The 20052-nt window shown below is 41.1% G+C and overlaps 1 protein-coding gene across 4 annotated transcripts in view; it reads left to right on the plus strand.

Moving 5' to 3' along the window:
* The window catches only part of EPS8 (EGFR pathway substrate 8, signaling adaptor), a 173211-nt gene that overhangs the window by 119636 nt on the left and 33523 nt on the right, over positions 1–20052 (plus strand). For all 4 annotated transcript variants that reach the window (XM_034402806.3, XM_034402803.3, XM_087873057.1 and 1 more), the window contains exons 10-14: positions 2904–3030; positions 5702–5790; positions 7155–7229; positions 8938–9086; positions 15002–15185. In XM_034402806.3, the coding sequence (XP_034258697.2) occupies positions 2904–3030; positions 5702–5790; positions 7155–7229; positions 8938–9086; positions 15002–15185 (624 nt within the window). The remainder of the gene's footprint in view (positions 1–2903; positions 3031–5701; positions 5791–7154; positions 7230–8937; positions 9087–15001; positions 15186–20052) is intronic.

A 20052-nucleotide genomic window follows, 5' to 3' on the forward strand; every position in this document is an offset into this window, starting at 1 on the left:
GGGTAACTAATATAACATAATGCTACTTACTGTGGGCCAAGTAATGCAGCTGGTCTTGAGGCCTGTAGCATGAAAACAATTTGAAGGCATATTGGGGGGTGGGGGAGGAAGGTGCATAGGTTATTTAAAACCAAGATAGCCACCTTCTTCCTTGAACAGCGGTTTTCATATCAGAGTTTATCTCAAGGAGCTTCCCCCCAGCATCTGCCCTGGAAATCTTTTTGTTTTTTTTCTCATGTTGCTGATAATCCTGAGAGCATGTTCTTTTTCATGTACTTAGGAGGAACTGGGAATCCTTTTATACTTAGGGTGCTGCCGGATGAACTGGGAATGCAGTCTATGAGTTTATAACAATTTCCTTTCCCAGATGTGGATTTCAGAGTAAGATTGATACAGGCGAGGGAAAGAAAGTTGGCTGGTCATTACTGATCATTTATTTCAGAAATTCCTGATAAATTTTCAAAGATCCATAGGGATTCCACAGCAAGGACAGTTGAAAGCTCAAGTGCCATTAATAACAATATGGTACAATGTCGTTGTGTTTTGTGATTTCTTTTGTGCTTTCAAGTGAGTTTTTGACTCCTGGTGACTGCCTGGACAAGTTCCTGCAGTTTTCTTGGCAGGATTTCCGAAGTGGTTTGCCATTGCTTCCTTCCCAGGGCTGAGAAAGAGTGGTTGGCTCAAGGTCACCGTTGTGCCTAAGGCAGGACTAGAACTCATGATCTCCCAGTTTCTCGCTTGATGCTTTATTATTATTATGATTGGTTGGTTGGTTGGTTGCAAAATCAGCCAGATGTTTATACTGGATTTGGCATTTTTATCCACCTATTGAGTCCTTCCCAAGGACCTGGGATAGGCAGATGTTTGTTGGTAAAGGGACCCTGGCAGGATGTGAGCTGTTCCAAGTAAAACTGCCTTTTGCAATTGATTAACAATTTCTATTAATGTTGATGGTATTCAAGTGGAACTCCAGTTCTGGAATTTCACCTATTGTTATTGATACTATCTTTGCTCGTGATTATTATTATTATATGATATATAATATTTTAATATTATGATATAATATTGTCGATGATGTTAATTGGTGTTACTGACCATTTTATTAGGATTACAGTGAATATTTTCCCCATCTCTTCATCTTCCCCCTCTATTTTATTGTCGTAAGAACTTCCTTAGTTATAAAAATAATGTTCAAGATAATGCACGTTGTGCTTTGGATGATATGAGAGTTGAACATGCACCTGGTCAGGCATAGGATAGGATAGGATAGATAGGATAGGATAGGATAGGATAGGATAGGATAGGATAGGATAGGATAGAATAGAATAGAATAGAATAGAATAGAATAGAATAGAATAGAATAGACAAAGTTGGAAGGGACCTTGGGGGTCTTCTAATCCAACCCCTGCTTAGGCAGGAAAACCTACACCACTTCAGACAAATGGTTATACAACCTCTTCTTAAAAACTTCCAGTGTTGGAGCATTCACAACTTCTGCAGGCAAGTTGTTCCACTGATTAATTGTTCTGTCAGGAAATTTCTCCTTAGTTTTAGGTTGCTTCTCTCCTTGATTAGTTTCCACCCATTGCTTCTTGTCCTGCCCTCAGGTGCTTTGGAGAATAGCTTGACTCCCTCTTCTTTGTGGCAGCCCCTGAGATATTGGTATCATATAACACTGCTATCATGTCTCCCCAGTCCTTCTTGTCATTAGTTCCAGCAACCGTTCTTTATATGTTTTAGCCTCTGATTAGGACCTTCTAGTTAGGATCCTCTGATTTAGGAATAAGTAACAGTGGCCATCAAGGGATTGCCAAACCATTCCCAACAGTTTTAGCCTAGTTGGCTGTAGTGCTGGCAGTTCTATTTTAGCAATATCTGGAGGGCTACATATCCTGTCTCCTTCTCTGATCGTTATCCTACTAGACTGTATTTTATTCCAATTTAATTTTAAATCGTATTTTAAATCGTATTTCCATTTTAAATTACTTTTATCAAATTTTAGTAATAATTTGTTTCTGGAACTCTGCACTTTGATATGGCCCAAGGGCTAATCAATCAATAAAAATAATAATACTAAGGGTCATGAGATAGGTATTTGGAGGCTATAAAAACTTAATTCAGGACCGAATGAAAAGAAAGGAGGCGGAGTACCCTGTTTCCCCGAAAATAAGACCCAACCGGAAAATAAGTCCTAGCATGACTTTTTCAAGATGCTCGTAATATAAGCCCTACCCCCAAAATAAGCCCCAGTTAAGATTGTCAGCCAGATGGGTGCATTTTATACCATATTTCCCCCAAAATAAGACCTAACCAGAAAATAAGCCCTAATGCGACTTAGAGTGAAAATTAATATAAGACCCGGTCTTATTTTTGGAGAAACACTGTAGTAACTTTAGAACTATATTTGCATGTACCTTGGAACTTCTCCTACACAAGGCCTTCAATTGCTTTTTGTACTGAGAGCTAAAAATACTTTAAGTGGATCCCGACTCTCATGTCATAACCACACCGGGGGGTGGGGGGACCAACTGCTAACTAGAGCAGAAATAGTTTTATAAGTTCATAATTGCTTGCCATAAGATAAGGCTAAAAAAAGGTTTCCCTAGCACTCCAGAAAGAATACAGTTAAGTCAAGATCGTGCGTGGGAAGATCTCAAATAATTACGGCCCAATCTTAACCAAGCACGGAGCTTTTATTGATGCTAACTTTTAGAACAAAGGGGGAAACATAGACTCAAGCGATATGGTAATATCAGGCCATATTCACTTTACAAGGTGTCACTTTCTGTAGATTAATGCACAGGTTCTCTTGCAATGACTCTCATTCTTCATAACTAACTCTACAACATTTTGGGTGACGTTCCTTACATTCATAAATGACGCCCACTCTCTATTTCCTTTAGCAAATCCTGAATCATATTCTGGATGACATTGAATATTTTGTCACCAAGCTTCAGAAAGCAGCAGAAGCTTTTACAGAACTTTCAAAGCGGAAGAAAAGCAAGAAAAATAAGAAGAAAGGACCAGGTGGTAAGGAGCAGAATCGTTTCTTCTTTCAGTGGCTTTCTGATCACATTTCACTGGGCTGAACTGTTAAGAGTTCCTCTATTTAGTTAGATAAGTAATTGCATTGGGCATTCAACCAACCTTACCCTTCAATCATGATTTGTTTGTTACACTCCTGTCATGTCTGGGATCAGATTTATGCTTAATGTTTGACTAATGTTGAAAAGAACAGGCAGCTGATCTTTTCTCTATTCTGTCATTCGTTTGCATACATACACACCAGAACAAAGAAAAGGAGTATGAATCAACATTTTTTTAAAAAAAGGAATTTCCGCAAGGCATCCGTCTTGAGTCAATTAACTCTTTTGTTTGGATTAAGGGTGTGTTAGTTTGGAGTAGTATGAAATCTTGTGAAATGTTCCATTTCAAATGCAAAATGGGCTCTTTCAAGTGTTTTGGAAATTTTATTTTTATTTTTTCAATCCGGGAACAGAGATTATCTCTTTCAAACTCTACATTTTCCAAAATGTTTGAAATAGTCCATCTCATGCTGGAGGTTCCCGCTCTTGAAGTGGGATTTGTAAAAACTTTTCAGAACAAAATCATTTGCATCTAAATATATTACACATTTTTTCCCGTGTGTGTGAGAGAGAGACAGCCAGTGTGGTATTGTGGTTAAGGAACCACTGGTGTGAGAATCCTGGTGGTGCAGGGGTTAAAATGCAGTATTGCAGGCAAACTCTACCCACAGTCTGGAGTTTGATCCTGAACAGGCTCAAGGTTGACTCATCTTTCCATCTTTCTGAGGTTGGTAAAATGAGGATCCAGATTGTTGGGGGTAATATGCTGACATTGTAAACCACCCAGAGAGGACTATGGAGTGGTATGTAAGTCTAAATACTGTTGTTATTGCTATTGCGAAGGTACAGGAATGAGGAGATTCATGCACAGGTGCTAGCTGCCAGTCATTCACTCTCAGCCATAGGTCAAAGTGGAAAATTATTGATCTACTATCCCACATTGGTCCAGTGTGGTATATTAGTGTTTCTCAACCCCAGTAAGCTACATAGACTTCAATTCAGGGTGAAGTCCAACAGGTTCTGACAGGTTCTGGAGAACCGGTAGCGGAAATTTTGAGCAGTTCAGAGAACCGGCAAATACCACCTCTGGCTGGCCCCAGAGTGGGGTTGGAATGTAGATTTTGCAGTATCCTTTCCTTGGAGTGGGTGGGGTGGGAATGGAGATTTTGCAGTATCCTTCCCCTGCCATGTCCACCAAGACATGCCACGCCCACCAAGCCATGCCCACAGAACCGGTAGTAAAAAAATTTGGTTTTCACCACTGCTTCAACTCCTAGAATCTCCAGCCTAACATGCTGACTGAGGAATTCTGGGAGTTGAGGCTCAGCCAATCTCATTGTACACATGTTGTACTCTGACAATAAAGGTTTGAATCGAATTAAAGTACATGGAAAGTTCTGGGAGTTGAAGCACATGTTAAAGTTGCTGACGTTGAGAAACACTGTAGTGGATTACATCCATAATCTTCAATGAAAAAGTCTTCATCCTTTGGTGGATTGATCATCTTTGGACTCATTCTCATTCTGTCTCTGTCTCTGTCTCTCTCTGTCTCTCTCATCTTGTGTCTTCAAGAGTGGATAGATGACCCCCCTGTGCTGCCCCTCCCCCCCCACGCAGGTGCAAAAGACTCCCCTTCGCTGCCCCACCCCCCGCGCATGTGCACGTGACCCCTCCCCTCCCCGCGCCCCGTTTTGGGCCTAGCAGGCCTCCCTGAAGCCTCCGGAGGCCAGAAACCAGAGCTGAAATGCTCCCAGATCGGACCGGATCACCCAATCCGGTAGCGATTTTTCCCTGTGGTTTGGCAAACTGGTAGCAATCGCCACCCAGGTGTCATTACTTCCTGGTTTTAACCAGGAAGTAATGTTTTTTTACCTTCTGCACATGCACAAAAGATTTTGCGCATGCGCAGAAGGTGTGCACACACATATGATGCACATGTGTGCAGGAGCGAAACGAGCACACGCGCAGAACATGTGCTTCTGAACCGGTAAGGAAGGTAAGTAGATTTCACCCCTGCCAGAAACGGCCCATTTCCGGACTTCCGGTTGGCCCGTTTTTCACCCTCCCAGAGCCTCCACGCAAGCCCTGTACTTACCTGGCTTCCCAAACGGGTTGCGTGGAGACTTCTGGGAGAGGAGGGGTGGCATGGGCATATGCATGGCAGAGACCCGAAAATTAGCTGGCCAGTGGGAGGCACGCATCCATGCACAGTGGAGCTGACAGCTCACGTGCCCACAGAAATGGCTCCACGTGCCACCCTTGGCACACGTACCATAGGTTCGCCATCACAGACCTAGAGGATGCTATCTTGGGGGCAGGTTGGTTATTACCATTCTGCAGAGTGAGTTGCAGGAGAATAAATTTATATGAAGAACGGGCTGCAACTTTAAAAAAGTTTCTTGCTGATAACACTTTCTCCCATTAGTCAAAGGACTGAGCTAGGACTCCATTGCTTCTGTAGTTTATGGAGGACATTCCAAATGAGACTTGAAGCTACACGGTCCATTTATACATCTCATTCAGTCTAGAATCTCATTCTCCTGTTTTGCCAGTGATGAAAATATTTCTGTAGGTACTCCTCTAAGTGATTTTGGGTTCATTTTTCTATTTTTCAGAGGGGGTCTTAACTCTCCGTGCAAAGCCTCCAACTGCAGATGAATTTGTGGACTGTTTGCAAAAATTTAAGCATGGTTTCAACCTTTTGGTAAGTGAATATAAACTGGCTACTCAAAGCAATTCCAGGTTTTTGTTGAAGCTTGATAGCAATAGTCTGTTTGTTTTTTTAAATCTGTTGTTGCCATCTGCCACTGTGGATTTCACTAGCTTTCCTATAAATTGCAACTTGGATTTCCTTAACTGAAAACACTATCTTAGCAATTGTACAAACTGCTTCTGAATTATTTGTTTTAGAACAAAAGGGAAATGATCTAAAGGGGTGAGCAAACAGTGGCATTATAGCTCACTTTCTTTAGAGATATGTTTTAAAAAAATTTCCATCACACTCAGCTAAAGTACTGCAACTTCCAGGACTGAAGTTTTTGCTGGTTTTTTTTTCAAGCTACAACACAAGAATCTTTCTAGGGTGCTAAAGACAATCTTCAGAGAGTATAAAGAATGTGTTTAGATATTCCTACTTTCACCCTCTTCTTCCCTTTCCTGCAACTTCCAATAACTTCATTTTGGGGTTTTTTGATACACTGATCCTAGCATGTAAACTATCACTGTTACTGATTCTAGAGCATAGAAAGAGGGCTATTTTAGTAATATACATCATAATGATTGAATTGTCTTAGACATCTGTTGCTTTTCATCTGTGTTTCAATGCCTAATTTAAAATTTTCAGGATGGATGCCAAAGAACTAAAACATTAAGAGAGACAACCAGGACTAACCCTTTAAAAAAAAGTCTTGAAATTTTTCTTGAAAATATTGCATTTAATAAATAAACCTTGAAATAATGTTTATTAAGAAATTAACCCTAAAAACATACTTACTGCATCAGAATGACTGCATTGCTCATTTAAAAGATTGGCTTTGGTTTATTCAGAAAAATATGGCTTAAATACATCCTTATTTAGTTTAAGAAATTTTTTATTAGATTGAGTAGATTAGATTGATCAGAGGATTAGTCTTATCTATAATCTATCTATCATCTATCTATCTATCTATCTATCTATCTATCTATCTATCTATCTATGTCTTATTTATTTATAACAACATTGTATCAGGGGTGGGTTCTACCGGTTCGCAACAAGAGCGCAAGTGCACATGCGCAGAAGCTCCTGTGCATGTGCAGATCACCCATGATGATGTCATGGCGGGTGGACGGAGCCTCTCGCCAGTTCTATAGAACCGGACCGAACTGGGAGCAACCCACCATTGCATTCTATATGTCTCAATGTATAAACTTTTGGGATTTTAGCTGGTTTATCATTATACAAATGTAATTCCTTTTATTAATAACTAAGTTATGGCATGAACTGTGTTTGAGATATTTCAAATGCCAGTTTGAACTGCTGAACTTTGTTCTCATAAGCTCTTCCACACTCTCCCTTTTTACCTTTCACAGGCTAAATTAAAATCACACATCCAGAATCCCAGTGCAACTGAACTGATTCACTTTCTGTTTACTCCTCTAAATATGGTAAGTCTGAAATATGATTTAATATCTAGAGGCTCAGCTAAGTGCATCGAATTTGCAGTGTTGAATGCAGAGGGTGTATGAATCATGGAAATCAAAACCTTCTTTTTTTATTGGCTTCCTTAGAGGTAGCTTACTCCATATTGAAATAAAAAGTCTCATCTGTTTTAAACGCCTTGATGGTATTTTAGTCAATTTTACCAATTCCAAGGGTTTTATTTGGCCCAGAATCAAGAAGGAGCTCAACATTTTGAGCTTACATTTCAAAACTCAAAACTCATGTTTAATATACAGAGTTTAATCTACAGAGTACAGGTAGTCTTCAACTTTTGGAATTTTAATTCTAAATAAAAAAAATTCCATAAGCCTGGAATTTTGGTCATGGGTCGTAGTGGTAGGTCAAGTCACCACATGATTGGACTCAATTTTACGACCATTTTTACATTGGTATTTAAGCAAGTTACTTTGGTCATTAAACAAATCATGTGGTTTTTAAGCAAATCCTATAGTTGTAAGTCCTAATCCAATTTATTCAATGGGCATTTTTTTGTCAGAAAACAGCAAAAAAGTCTAAAATGCAATCACATGATCACAGGATTCAGCAACCATTCATACATGCAAATGCAAGTGTTTGAAATGCAATCACACGACCACGGGTGGTGTGGCAGTTGTAACTTTGAGGACTGGCCATAAATAACGTTTTTTGAGTTTGTCCTAACTTTGAACAGTCCATTGAATGACCAATCATAAATTGAGAATTACCTGTATGCATGTCTATGGAGTTTCTCAGTCATCCAGGTCATAGTTTTTCCAAAGGTGCTTTTTCAAAAGGCAACTGGACTTTCTGGTTTTTCTTTGAAGAGGTTTCACTTCTCATCCAAGAAGCTTCATCAGGTTCTTCTTCATTTCAGAAAAACAAAGAAAGTCCAGTTGCCTCTTGAAAAAAACACCTTTGGGGAAACCTGTATTCAAGGCAAAGGATCTTGCCCAGTGGTGGTATTCAGCCAGTTCTATCTGGTTCAGGTGAACCAATAGCAGTGGCTGTGGGAGGCTCTGCCCACCCGCCTGGACGTAATCACGTCCCGTTTCTGATGCTTTGCGCATGGCAGAAGGTCCTGTGATGCTCACATGCGCAGAAGGTCCCGCGCGCTCACATTTGCGAACCGGTAGCGAAGATAAGTGAATACCACCCCTGATCTTGCCCCTTTTAAAATGTACAAAAACAAAAACTCCAATCCACATATACATAGATTTTCAAAGGAAAACCAGAAATTGTGTTAATCCTACCCAATTACCTCTGTTAAATAACAGGGCATTATCACTGCATACCAGGGGTGAAATCTACTTACCTTCCCAACTGCTTCAGAAGTGTACGTGCCGCACTCGCAGGCTAGCTTCACTCGCACGTGCGAATCACGTGTGCGTGTGGACCCTCTGTGCATGTGTAGAAGGTAAAAAAACAGATTACTTCCTGATTAAAACTAGGAAGTGATGACTGGGCGGGTGGATGGAGCCTCGCATTACCATCGCTACCAGTTCTCCGAACCACCAGCTGCCATCGCTACCGGTTCTCCGAACCACCAGCCGCCATTGCTGCCGGTTTGGCCAAACCAGTCTGAACCGGGAGCATTTCATCCCTGCTGCATACAACTACCGGCTCTATTCTACAAGCGACCACATTATCTCAGTGCGCATTTATTATTTCTCATAGGTGGTGCAATCAACAGGAGGGCCTGAGCTCGCTAGCACAGTGCTCAGCCCTCTTTTGACAAAAGACACCATCGAGTTTTTACGCTGCATTGTCACGAGTGAAGAAGGACAACTCTGGGTATCTCTAGGAAATGCATGGACCAAAGCCAGGTAACAATTGAGTTGAATGTCATATATTTGAACTGTGTAAAACTTCATGGGCGTATTCTTCTTTTTTCACCAATCTGCACATCCTTCAGAATGGAATGGAAGGGAATGAGAATGGGAATAGGAAAGACAGAGTTGGAAGGGACCTTGAAGGTCTTCTAGTCCAACCTCCTGCTTAGGCAGGAAACTCTACACCACTTCAGACAAATGGTTATCCAATCTCTTCTTAAAAACTTACAGCATTCATAACTTCTGGAGGCAAGCTGTTCCACCATTTTTAGTCAGAAAATTTCTCCTTAGTTCTATCTTACTTCTCTCCTTGATTAGTTTCCATCCTGTATAAGTTCAAGAAAATTTTTATATTCTTGAGTTTTTTATTCAGTTATTAATGTTTCTGTTTCCTTTTTTTTTCCTGATGAAAAAATTCAGAAGCTTATTGGCAAAGCCTCTCGGTATGAAGAGGCTCCTTATATATCAATTAGCCATTATCATACAAATCAATAGCCATTTTGAGCAGATGCTCACAGCTTTTATAATGAAGAGTGAATCTGGGTGGCTGGAGAGTGACACAAATCAGTGATCATAATTACATGATTGTCAGCCTGCATTAAAACAGACCCATACAGAGATAATTATGCACATGTAATTACAGCCATTAATAAATTTTGAAATGATTGAGGGTGTTGTAAATAGATCCATTCTTGACACTGATGATTACAAGAAACGCAGGCAAAAATGTATGAAATGTTTTCTGTACAGGAAAAAAAAAAGAGAGGAAAGCCAAAAGCATGAGATAAGGCGGAATTTCCACCACAATTCTTAATTCATGCAGTAGGCATGCTGTTTCAGCATACAGGTAGTCCTTGACATATGATCACATCAGCCCAAAATTTATGTTGCCAAGTGAGAACTGTTGCCAAGTTAAGTGAACTTTGCCCCTATTTATGACCTTTCTTACAACAGTTGCTAAGTGAATCACTGCAGTTCTTAATTTAGTGACATGGTTGTTAAGTGAATCTGGTTTTCCCATTGACTTTGCTTGTCAGAAGGTCACAAATGGGGATCACATGACCCTGGGACACTGTAGCCATCATAAATATGAAACAGTTGTCAAGCATCTGAATTTCGATCATTTAACTACCCTGTTTCCCCTAAAATAAGACTCAACTGGAAAATAAGCCCTAGTATGATTTTCCCTACCCCAAAAATAAGCCCCAGTTAAGATTGTCAGCCAGACGGACAGATTTAGTACCGTATTTCCCCCAAAGTAAAACCTAACTGGAAAATAAGCCCTAATGCATCTTTCGGAGCAAAAATTAATATAAGACCTGGGTCTTATTTTGGGGAAAACACGGTGTAGGGATATTGCAATGGTTGTAAGTGTGAAAAATGATCATGTCACTTTTTTCAGTACCATTGTAACTTCAAACAGTCATTAAAAAAACTGCTGTAAATCAAGGACTACCTGTAATGCTTTTAATGTAATGTTTTTTTTAAAAAAAAACTCCACTGTAATATTGTCTATCCAGAAAACTGTCCTTGATACAGAGAGATCCTGTAGAAATCCTCATTGGGGAGGATAGGCAAACTGCCCTTTATTGATCTGGAATGTTCCAGAATTCCAAGCTAGTACAGCATTTCGAATTTGGAGAGTTGTAATCCCAGCCCATCTGTTGGGGAAGTTTTTGCTGAAACTTTTTTCAACATTTTTGCTGTGTGTCAAGGTTCAGACGGCTGCCCTAATTAAATCATGAGCCTCAAAAAGAAATCCAGTTATTTATTAGGAGCTTCATGTTGGCACGTTCCAAGTGAAGCCAACTCTGACCCCATGTAATTTACAGCCAAGACTTGATCCTGTTTCCCCCCCCCCCCACTGGGTGTGTCATCAGTCACATTCACCAATGGAGAAATTGCACGGGTTGTAGAGATCACTCCCCTCCGGTTGCTGTGGGTAACCCTGGGAGACAGCCTTGAGATAGATATGTCTGGAATGTGCTTTTGTTTTTGGCTGCTGTGCTGCTTCGCCGTTTTCCCATCCCCCTTGCCTATAGCAACTCGAGAACAGTCCAGGGATGCTTTGCGAGTTGACACTGTCGTTATCGAGGGAGGAATATGAATAGCATTGAAAGTTCTCTGTGTTTTGAGACTTTACTCCCCTTCAGATTGAAAGTTCATTTTAAGGAGACCACTCAAAAAGCAGAGACAAGATCTTATCTCCAGGTCTTTTCTTGTCCCTCAAAGTAGTTAAGAGAACCAAGGAGAGAAGCAACCTAGAACTAAGGAGAAATTTCCTAACGGTGAGAGCAATCAGCCAATGGAATAGCTTACTTTCAGAAGTTGTGAGTACTCCATCACTGGAGACTTTTAAAAAGAGACTGGACAACCATTTGTTTGAAGTTATATAGGGTCTCCTGCTTGAGCAGGGGGTTGGACTAGAACACTTCTAAGGTCCATTCCAACATGAGCCTTGGTGATGCAGCGGACTAAGTGCTGTTATGTAGCACTTAGCTGCCAGCTGCCTGCAATTAGTGCGAGTTCAAATCTCACCAGGCTCAAGGTTGACTCAGCCTTCCATCCTTCCGAGGTAGGTAAATTGGGGACCCGGATTGTGGGGGCAATAAGGTGACTTTGTAGAAACACCGCTTATGGGGGGGCCAAAAGCCCTAATAAGCAGGTATATACAAAAGAATGAAGGCTATTGCTATAAGTGCATTGTAAGCCGCCCTGAGCCTTTGGAGGAGGGCGGCATATTTATTTTATTTTATTTTATTTTATTTTAAATTTATATACCGCCCTTCTCCCTGAGGACTCAGGGCGGTGTACAGCCAGAATTAAAAAACATAAAATACAAATATTAAAAACAATTAAAATATATATAAATTTGGCCCAAAATTAAAAATACAAACCAATTAAAACATTTAAAATTTCTTCTTAAGCCAGCCCGGCTTGCTGGAAAAAGTGGGTTTTAAGGGCACGGCGGAAGGCACTAAGGTCTTGGATTCTCCTTATCTCTGGGGGCAACTGATTCCAGAGGGTAGGTGCCCCCACAGAGAGGGCCCTCCCCCTGGGGGTCACCAGCCTACATTGATTGGCTGATGGCACCCTGAGGAAGCCCTCTCTGTGGGAGCGCACGGGACGATGGGAGGTCGTCGGTAGCAGCAGGCGGTCTCGAAGATAGTTAGGCTATATATAAATTGAACTAATAAATAAATAAATAAATAAATAATAAACTCTCTTATTTTATAGTCTATGTTCTACTTCCTCTTAGTTCCTATTGACATACTGATTTTGAAATGTGCCAGGAGTGACCTTTAGGACACAGAAGATTCCCCTACCCACTCACCCTCCCTATCTCTTTGTTGCCCTTGGTTGTCACATCCTTGGTAACAATATTCTCCTGTACGGGGCTGATAGGAGATGTTCTTCTCCCAGGCGTTGCTGCCATTTCAATCCAATGAGAAGAATTTCAGAGTGGGTTTAGCCCCCCAGTGTTGATTTCTAAGCTCGCTCGGGGAAGTTTCACACTACCTTGAATAAAGAGAGGATGAAGGTCTTGTTGAAAAAATTGTATTCGTTCGAATGAACTTGAAGGGCCAGAGGACATCTCCCCCGCTGCCATCAAATGCGACAACAACTCTTAAAAATGTCTTCTCACCTTCCCATCCATGCTTGTAAATGAACAGAAGCCATGCCAGCATGCAATTAATTTTGGCTTTTCCTTAAGCCTAATTGGCATTTGTCGCTTTGATTCATTTTTGAGAATAGTGTTCCGCATATCCGCATATATATATATGGAGGCGGCAGTAATTAATGCCATGGCATTTTTGTGCAGGGCCTCTGATAATGGAAAGAAAATCTGGCTTTCTAACGCACAACTTCAAGTAGGAAGAGCGGGTTGATCTCGGTGGAATATTTTTCACGATTCCTGAAATAATTGTCTAGCTGGAAACTGTTGACAACTCATCTCATGAGTATAAGAAACGTGGAAGTATTACCACATTTTTCATTTGGCTATACAGATTTTATTTTCCCATAAATTGAGGGCAAACATCAGTCATACATTCTCAACTCATCCCGCATTTTTTTTTGCTCCAATGCGTTCAAGCGCCATTCCATTCCAAAATATCTAATGATGTAGTACACCGGAGGTGCATAGAGTTCTCTAATATTGGAAGACTTTAGTCACAAAAGTGTCCTTGCTAAATTTCTTTCCATTTCAGTATTCAGCCTTCTGATCCCAGTATTCTCCAAACACATTGGAATATAAGGCTAGATAATCTCCTCTCTCTCTCTCTCTCTCTCTCTCTCTCTCTCCCTCCCTCCCTCCCGCTCTCTCTCTCTCTGTATCTATATATCTAATCTATTTGTCTTATATCTATCTATCTATTTATCTATCCACCCATCCATCTGTCATCTATCTATCTATCTATCTGTCTTATATCTATCTATCTATCTATCTATCCATTTATCCATCTATCATCTATCTATCTAACTATCTAACTATCTATTTATCGGTATCTACATATCTAATCTATCTGTCTTATATCTATCTATCTATCTATCTATCTATCCATCCATCCATCTATCATCTATCATCTATCTATCTATCTATCTATCTATCTATCTATCTATCTATCTACATTAGGTTGGAAAAGATTGTTGGGATCTTAAGGGAAATTGTTGTTTGGTATATGTAGTCCTTGACTTACAACCACAATTCAGCCCAAAATGTCTGTTGCTAAGTGAGAGAGTCGTTAAGTGAATTTTGCCCCATTTTACAACCTTTCCGGCCACAGCTGTTAAGTGAATCACTGCAGTTGTTAAGTTAGTAGCACAGCTGTAAAGTGAATCTAGTTTCCCCATTGACTTTGCTTGTCAGAAGGTCACAGAAGGTGATCACATGACCCCAGGACGTTGCAACTGTCATAAATATGAATCAGTTGCCAAATGGCTGAATTTTGCTCACACAACCAGGCAGTTGCTGCAATGGTCATCCATGTCAAAAACAGGCGTAAGTCATTTTTTTCAGTGCCGTTGTAACTTCAAATGGTCACTAAACGAAAGATTGTAAATTGAGGACTACCTGTACAGTTGTAACAAGAAATTGGAGCCAGCCTTCTTAGGGTCTTCTTTCTTTCTTCCAATACTATTTAGAGCTACAGATAGCCTGGAATTCATGTCTGTAGTCCTTTGTGTATGTAAGAGAGCTTGAATTCAGAATTCCCTTACCTCTTGGTCAGAAGCCTCTGTAGGAAATAGAATGAGTGGAGTTGCTTTCTCCAGCTAGATCAGGGGTCTCCAACCTTGGCAACTTTAAGACCTGTGGACTTCAACTCCCAGAATTCCTCAGCCAGCTTTGCTTGGCAATTTTGCTTGGCAACTTCGCCAGCTTTGCTTGGCAACTTTAAGACCTTTGGACTTCAACTCCCAAAATTCCTCAGTCAGCTTTGCTTGGCAACTTTAAGACCTGTGGACTTCAATTCCCAAAATTCCTCAATCAGCTTTGCTTGGCAACTTTAAGACCTGTGGACAAGTCTTAAAGTTGCCAAGCAAAGCTGGCCAAGTTGCCAAGCAAAGTTGCTAAGAAAAACTGGATGAGGAATTCTGGGAGTTGAAGTCCACAGGTCTTAAAAGTTGCCAAGGTTGGAGACCCCTGAGCTAGATGGTCTCCTGATCTTTTCGGTTAATGTTCCCTCCACACCCAACCATCATGATCACTAATGGCTGAAAGTAACAGGGATTGTTGTCCAACACATTTAGAGAGCATCAAATAAGGGATGATTGTCATCATGAAAAAAAGAACAATCCTTTATATAATGTAATATGCATGTGACTTGCTGTTTTGTAATCCAGTTGTCACTTTACTCCCGCTGGTGTAAAGGCTTTAAATGACCATGTTACCTTTGTCTTAAATGCAGAGCTGAGTGGCCCAAAGAGCACTTCATCCCACCCTACGTGCCACGATTCAGGAACGGCTGGGAGCCTCCTTTGCTGAGCTTCATGGGGGCCCCAAATGAGCAAGAACTCAACCAGTTGGCTGAGTCTGTGGCCAACGTGGCGGAACAGCAGAGGAAGCAAGAGATGAAAAGATTGTCAAGCGAGGTACGGAAAGCAATATATTTTGTTCTCAACAGTCCAACTGCAGGATGGGTTTATGTCAAGGACTGGGCAACTTAGCAACAGTGTGGCACTTACTGTATTTTTCGGATTATAAAACACACCGGAGTATAAGACGCATCAAGATTTTGAAGCGGTAAACAAGAAAAAAAAACGTTTTTGCCTTCCCCAGCCCCCAGGAGCACTCTGCAGGCCTCCCAAACCCTCTATGCGTCCCTTTTTTGTGAAAAACAGGCCTGCAGAATGCTCCTGGGGGCTGAGGAGGGCAAAAACGTGACACATGGGGGGTTTGGGAGGCCAAAAACGGGCCTGTTTTTCGTGAAAACGGGGTGTGCAGAGCGTTTGGGAGGCCTGCAGAGTGCTCCTAGGGGCTGGGGAGGGCAAAAACGCTCCCATTTTCACAAAAAACAGGCCCACTTTTGGCCTCCCAAACCCCCCATGCATCGCATTTTTGCCCTCCCCAGCCCCTAGGAGCACTCTGGAGGCTTCCCAAACCTTCTGCGCATCCTGTTTTTGGTGAAAACGGGATGCACAGGGCAGAGTTTTGGGAGGCCAAAAATGGCTGTATTCGGTGTGTAAGATGCACCAACATTTCCACTCTCTTTTAGGGGGGGGTGAAAATGCATCTTATACTCCCAAAAGTACGGTACATAACCCTTGGATGGCATTTATGGAATCCCAAAATTATATAAAGTCTCAAAAGGCCACCAAACCTTTGCAAGTCTTCACAGGATTTCTGGCAAGAATGCTCAACTGTCACGAGGTTTGGGTCATTAAAAAACAAACAAGCTACTTTTTGGAGTTCAGAATCTCACCCCAACACATGATATTGTGCCATAGCACCTGCCACCTGAAAAGTGACTATCTGCCAACGTGTGGCTTTTGTCTTGTGAATCCCTTGAAACCGTTGTGTGATGTTTTATGGGGGCCTTCTGCAGCCTGACACCTTTTAGATGGACTACAGTTCTCAGAACACTGAGAATTTGAGACTTGACAAGCGTGGTGTGTCTGGAGGCACTCAGCGGAGAAGCCCAGTTTCTGATTAAAATCAAAAAATAAGTATGTTTACCTCCTTCAGAGTGAATAGGGCAGTTATTTTTGACAGGGTTGGAAAAGGAAATTAAATTCAACTTGACAAGGAAGAGCAGTCTGTTATCATCTCCCTGCCTGCCTTATTTCTTCTCCCTTTGTCTGTTTATTTATTTATTTGTGCATTAAGGTCAGTTAAGTGACCTTGGTTGATCTGAAAAGCCATGCAGCTTGCTTGATTGGCACTTGGATGGAATGAGTGGGATGGAGGCGATCTGAAATGCAGGACTGTAAACTAGATTGGGTAGTTGAAAAAAAATATTCCCAATAAGGCAAACATAGACTAAGAAAATTTCATGGATGTATCCAAGGGTGCTATTCAGCAGGTTCTGACAGGTTCTGGAGAACCGGTAGCGGAAATTTTGAGTAGTTTGGAGAACCGGCAAATGCCACCTCTGGCTGGCCCCCGAGTGGGGTGGGAATGGAGATTTTGCAATATCCTTCCCCTGCCATGCCCACCAAGCCAGACCATGCCTATCAAGCCACACTCACGGAACCAGTAGTAAAAAAAATTGAATTCCACCACTGGATGTATCCATATGGGTTGTCAGGGTTTGAATTGGACTTGAAGGCAATTTTGCTTTTTTATGTGTTTTTAAAAAAAAGCATTTTTATTCCAATCTATAATCAGAACGGGGCTGATGGGCTCCATATTCTGCTTACCTAAACCATTTGGTTATGCTCAGATTCTTGCTGATGATGTTGATCAAGTCTTCCTGAGGATGAGAAGGACTAGGGGTGACAGGATAGCAGTCTTCCGATATTTGAGAGAAGAGGTGGACAACCTATTCTCCAAAGCTGCTGAAGGCAAGACCAGAAGTAATGGATGAAAACCTATCAAAGAGAGATCCAATCTAGAACTAAGGAGAAATTTCCTAATAGAACAATTAATCAGTGGAACAGCTTGCTTTCAGAAATTGTAGATGCTCCAACACTGGAGGTTTTTAGGAAGAAGATGGACAGCCATTTGTCTGGAATGGTATAGGGTCTCCTGCATTGAGGACCCAGTTTGTGGGGGCAATAAGCTGACTTTGTATAAAATATACAAAAGTATGAAGGCTATTGCTTAACGCATTGTAAGCCGCCCTGAGTCTCTGGAGAAGGGCGGCATATAAATCTAATTTAAAAAAAAAAAATGGGTGAGTTGTACTAGAACAGCGGTGTCAAACTCAAGGCCCAGGGGCCAGATGCAGCCCATGGGGTGCTTAGATCTGGCCCGCGGGGCCACCCAGGAAACAGAAAAGGACCAGCCTATGATGCCTCTGTCAGTGAAAACGGAGCCCTCCCGAGCTCCGTTTTCGCTGGCAGAGGATTGCAGGAGGCCATCCCAGCCAAAAACGGAGCTCGGGCGCCTGTTTTCGCTGGCAGAGTGCTCGAGCCACCAACAGGTGCCCCCGACACAAGTGACGTCGAGCTAGTCATGCCCATCCTAGCCATCCCCACCCTCGCCCCTCAAAGTCAAACACAACCCTGATGTGGCCCTCAATGAAATAGAGTTTGACATCCATGTACTAGAAGACCTTCCAATTCTGTTATTCTGCATTCTGTAAATTTTTAAGACCTCTTTCCCCCATAAGTTTGATCTAGTGGTTAAGGCACAAGGATAGAAAGTGGAAGATTATGAATTCAGGTTCTGCCTTAGCCAGAAAAGCCAGCTGCATGACCTTGTGCCAGTCACACCCTCGCAGCCCAACTTCTCTCACCAGGTTGTTGTTGTGGGGAAAATACAAGGGGGAAACAGGAGGAAGAAGGAGTACTCTGTATGTTCTGCACCTTGAATTGTTTATTAAATGAATAAAGGCAGGATACAAATAAATTAGTAAATAAAAAATAAACATGGCAAGGTTTGAATTGAGAGGCAGGAATAATGCAAGCACATTATTATTTATTCAAGAACACCTGCTATATAAATAGGTAAATCATTCTGAACTTTAAAAGAGCCATGTTTGTCCAAGCTGCCTCATTGTGACACTAATGATTCAAAGGCAATTATGTTTAGATAGATAATGGTTTTAGGGAGAAGGTTACCGAAGTTTCTATTGGCGAGGAAGAAATCATTAGCATTCCATTCATTTCTAAGTACAGTTGCATCAAGCAAGGGAGATGACCTGTAGTTAGTTATTCGCTCATTCATTTTAATGGGCAGGAAGAATGTTATTCTGGATTTCCATCACGGTGGGTAGGTGCTACCAAATTGCTTTGCATTATAGTTTTTCTACCACAGATGATGAGTAATAATACTGCTTAGAACGTTCCTTTAAAAGTTCCAGGAATTTCTAGGTTTCACATTATTTTTATTAGAAACTTTTTTTAATTATACCAAGATGATGAGCCTCTGCTGGTGGTTTTGCTAGGAAAGAGACCTAGACAGTTACAGTTACAGATCTCCTAATTCAAATGTGCACAGATTTTCCAACATTTGAATGAGCTGTCTTCCACGTGCTCCTCTAAGATGTGGTTGTCTCTTCTATTGAAACAACCATACTTCCCATCCAGAGTCTATAATATTTGTGAATTGGAGAAGTATGTTCCACATATACAATGAGAGCTTCTGCACCAGAGACAAATTCCTTGTGTGTCCAATCACACTTGGCCAAATAATTCTATTCTATTCTATTCTATTCTATTCTATTCTATTCTATTCTATTCTATTCTATTCCATTCCATTCCATTCCATTCCATTCCATTCCATTCCATTCCATTCCATTCCATGAGAATCTTGGATGGGAGAAACAAATAAGCATAAATTTTCTTAATCATACCACTCTAATAGTCTATGATAACTTATTGTAACCTGTCTTTGTGATCAATGATAGCAGAAAAATGCCAACACAAAAGCTTTCTAGCCTTCCTTTTGTATTCTTTGACTGAAGTCTCATGTGTATTGTGATTGAATGGTAGAAAAATATCAATGTATTCTAACTCGGAGTATTTCCTAAAAATGCTTTGTTCTTACTAAGGAAACAGATTCCTTTCCCTTTTTATTTCGGAAGAAAAAGCATCTTTGAATGAATTAGCAGCATGCATACTGCTGCCATAGTTACACTGCTTAATTCACAGAGCTAAGCGTTGACTTCAAATCTAGGAAATTCTGTTCTTGAATTTCTCTAATCTTGAAAATTAGTCCTAGCTTAATCTCTGCTGAGCTCCATTGTGTGCCTTTTCCCTGTCTTACGAGCCGATCTTATTTGAGTCTTGCCATATCGAAATATAAACTGGGCTTGAGAAGTCCTATTGCAATGATTTAAGGTCATTTTGTGGTTTGGGGTCTTTGGAGTGGTGTCCATTCCTCCATTTACAAGGCTGGCTAATTAGTTTATGTAACTATAGCAACCTGTGTGACATTTGATCCAATGGGACCAAATAATTTGACAACTGAGTTCTGAATTCCCCTTCTAAATGAAATCATAGCTCAGTGCTAAAACATTCAAAAGACTCCAGGTTCAAAACTATACTGCTGGGGTAAAGAATATGGACAAGATGTCCTTAAGTGAGGGGGGAGAATGCATTACCATCCCCACCAAGTTCTTCTTCTTCTTCTTCTTCTTCTTCTTCTTCTTCTTCTTCTTCTTCTTCTTCTTCGTCTTCGTCTTCGTCTTCGTCTTCGTCTTCAACTTCTTTGTCTCCTTTTCTTCTCCTTCTCCTTCCTCTTCCTCTTTCTCTTCTTCCTGTTCTTCCTTCCTTCCTTTCCTCCTCCTCTTCCTCCCCCCTTCTCCTCCTTCTCCTCCCTTTCTTGCTTACTCTATGTCATTTTGGAAAAGAA

This window comes from Pantherophis guttatus, chromosome 7 (genome assembly GCF_059756535.1).
Source record: "Pantherophis guttatus breed Tessera chromosome 7, ASM5975653v1, whole genome shotgun sequence".
Classification (NCBI taxonomy): Eukaryota; Metazoa; Chordata; class Lepidosauria; order Squamata; family Colubridae; genus Pantherophis; species Pantherophis guttatus.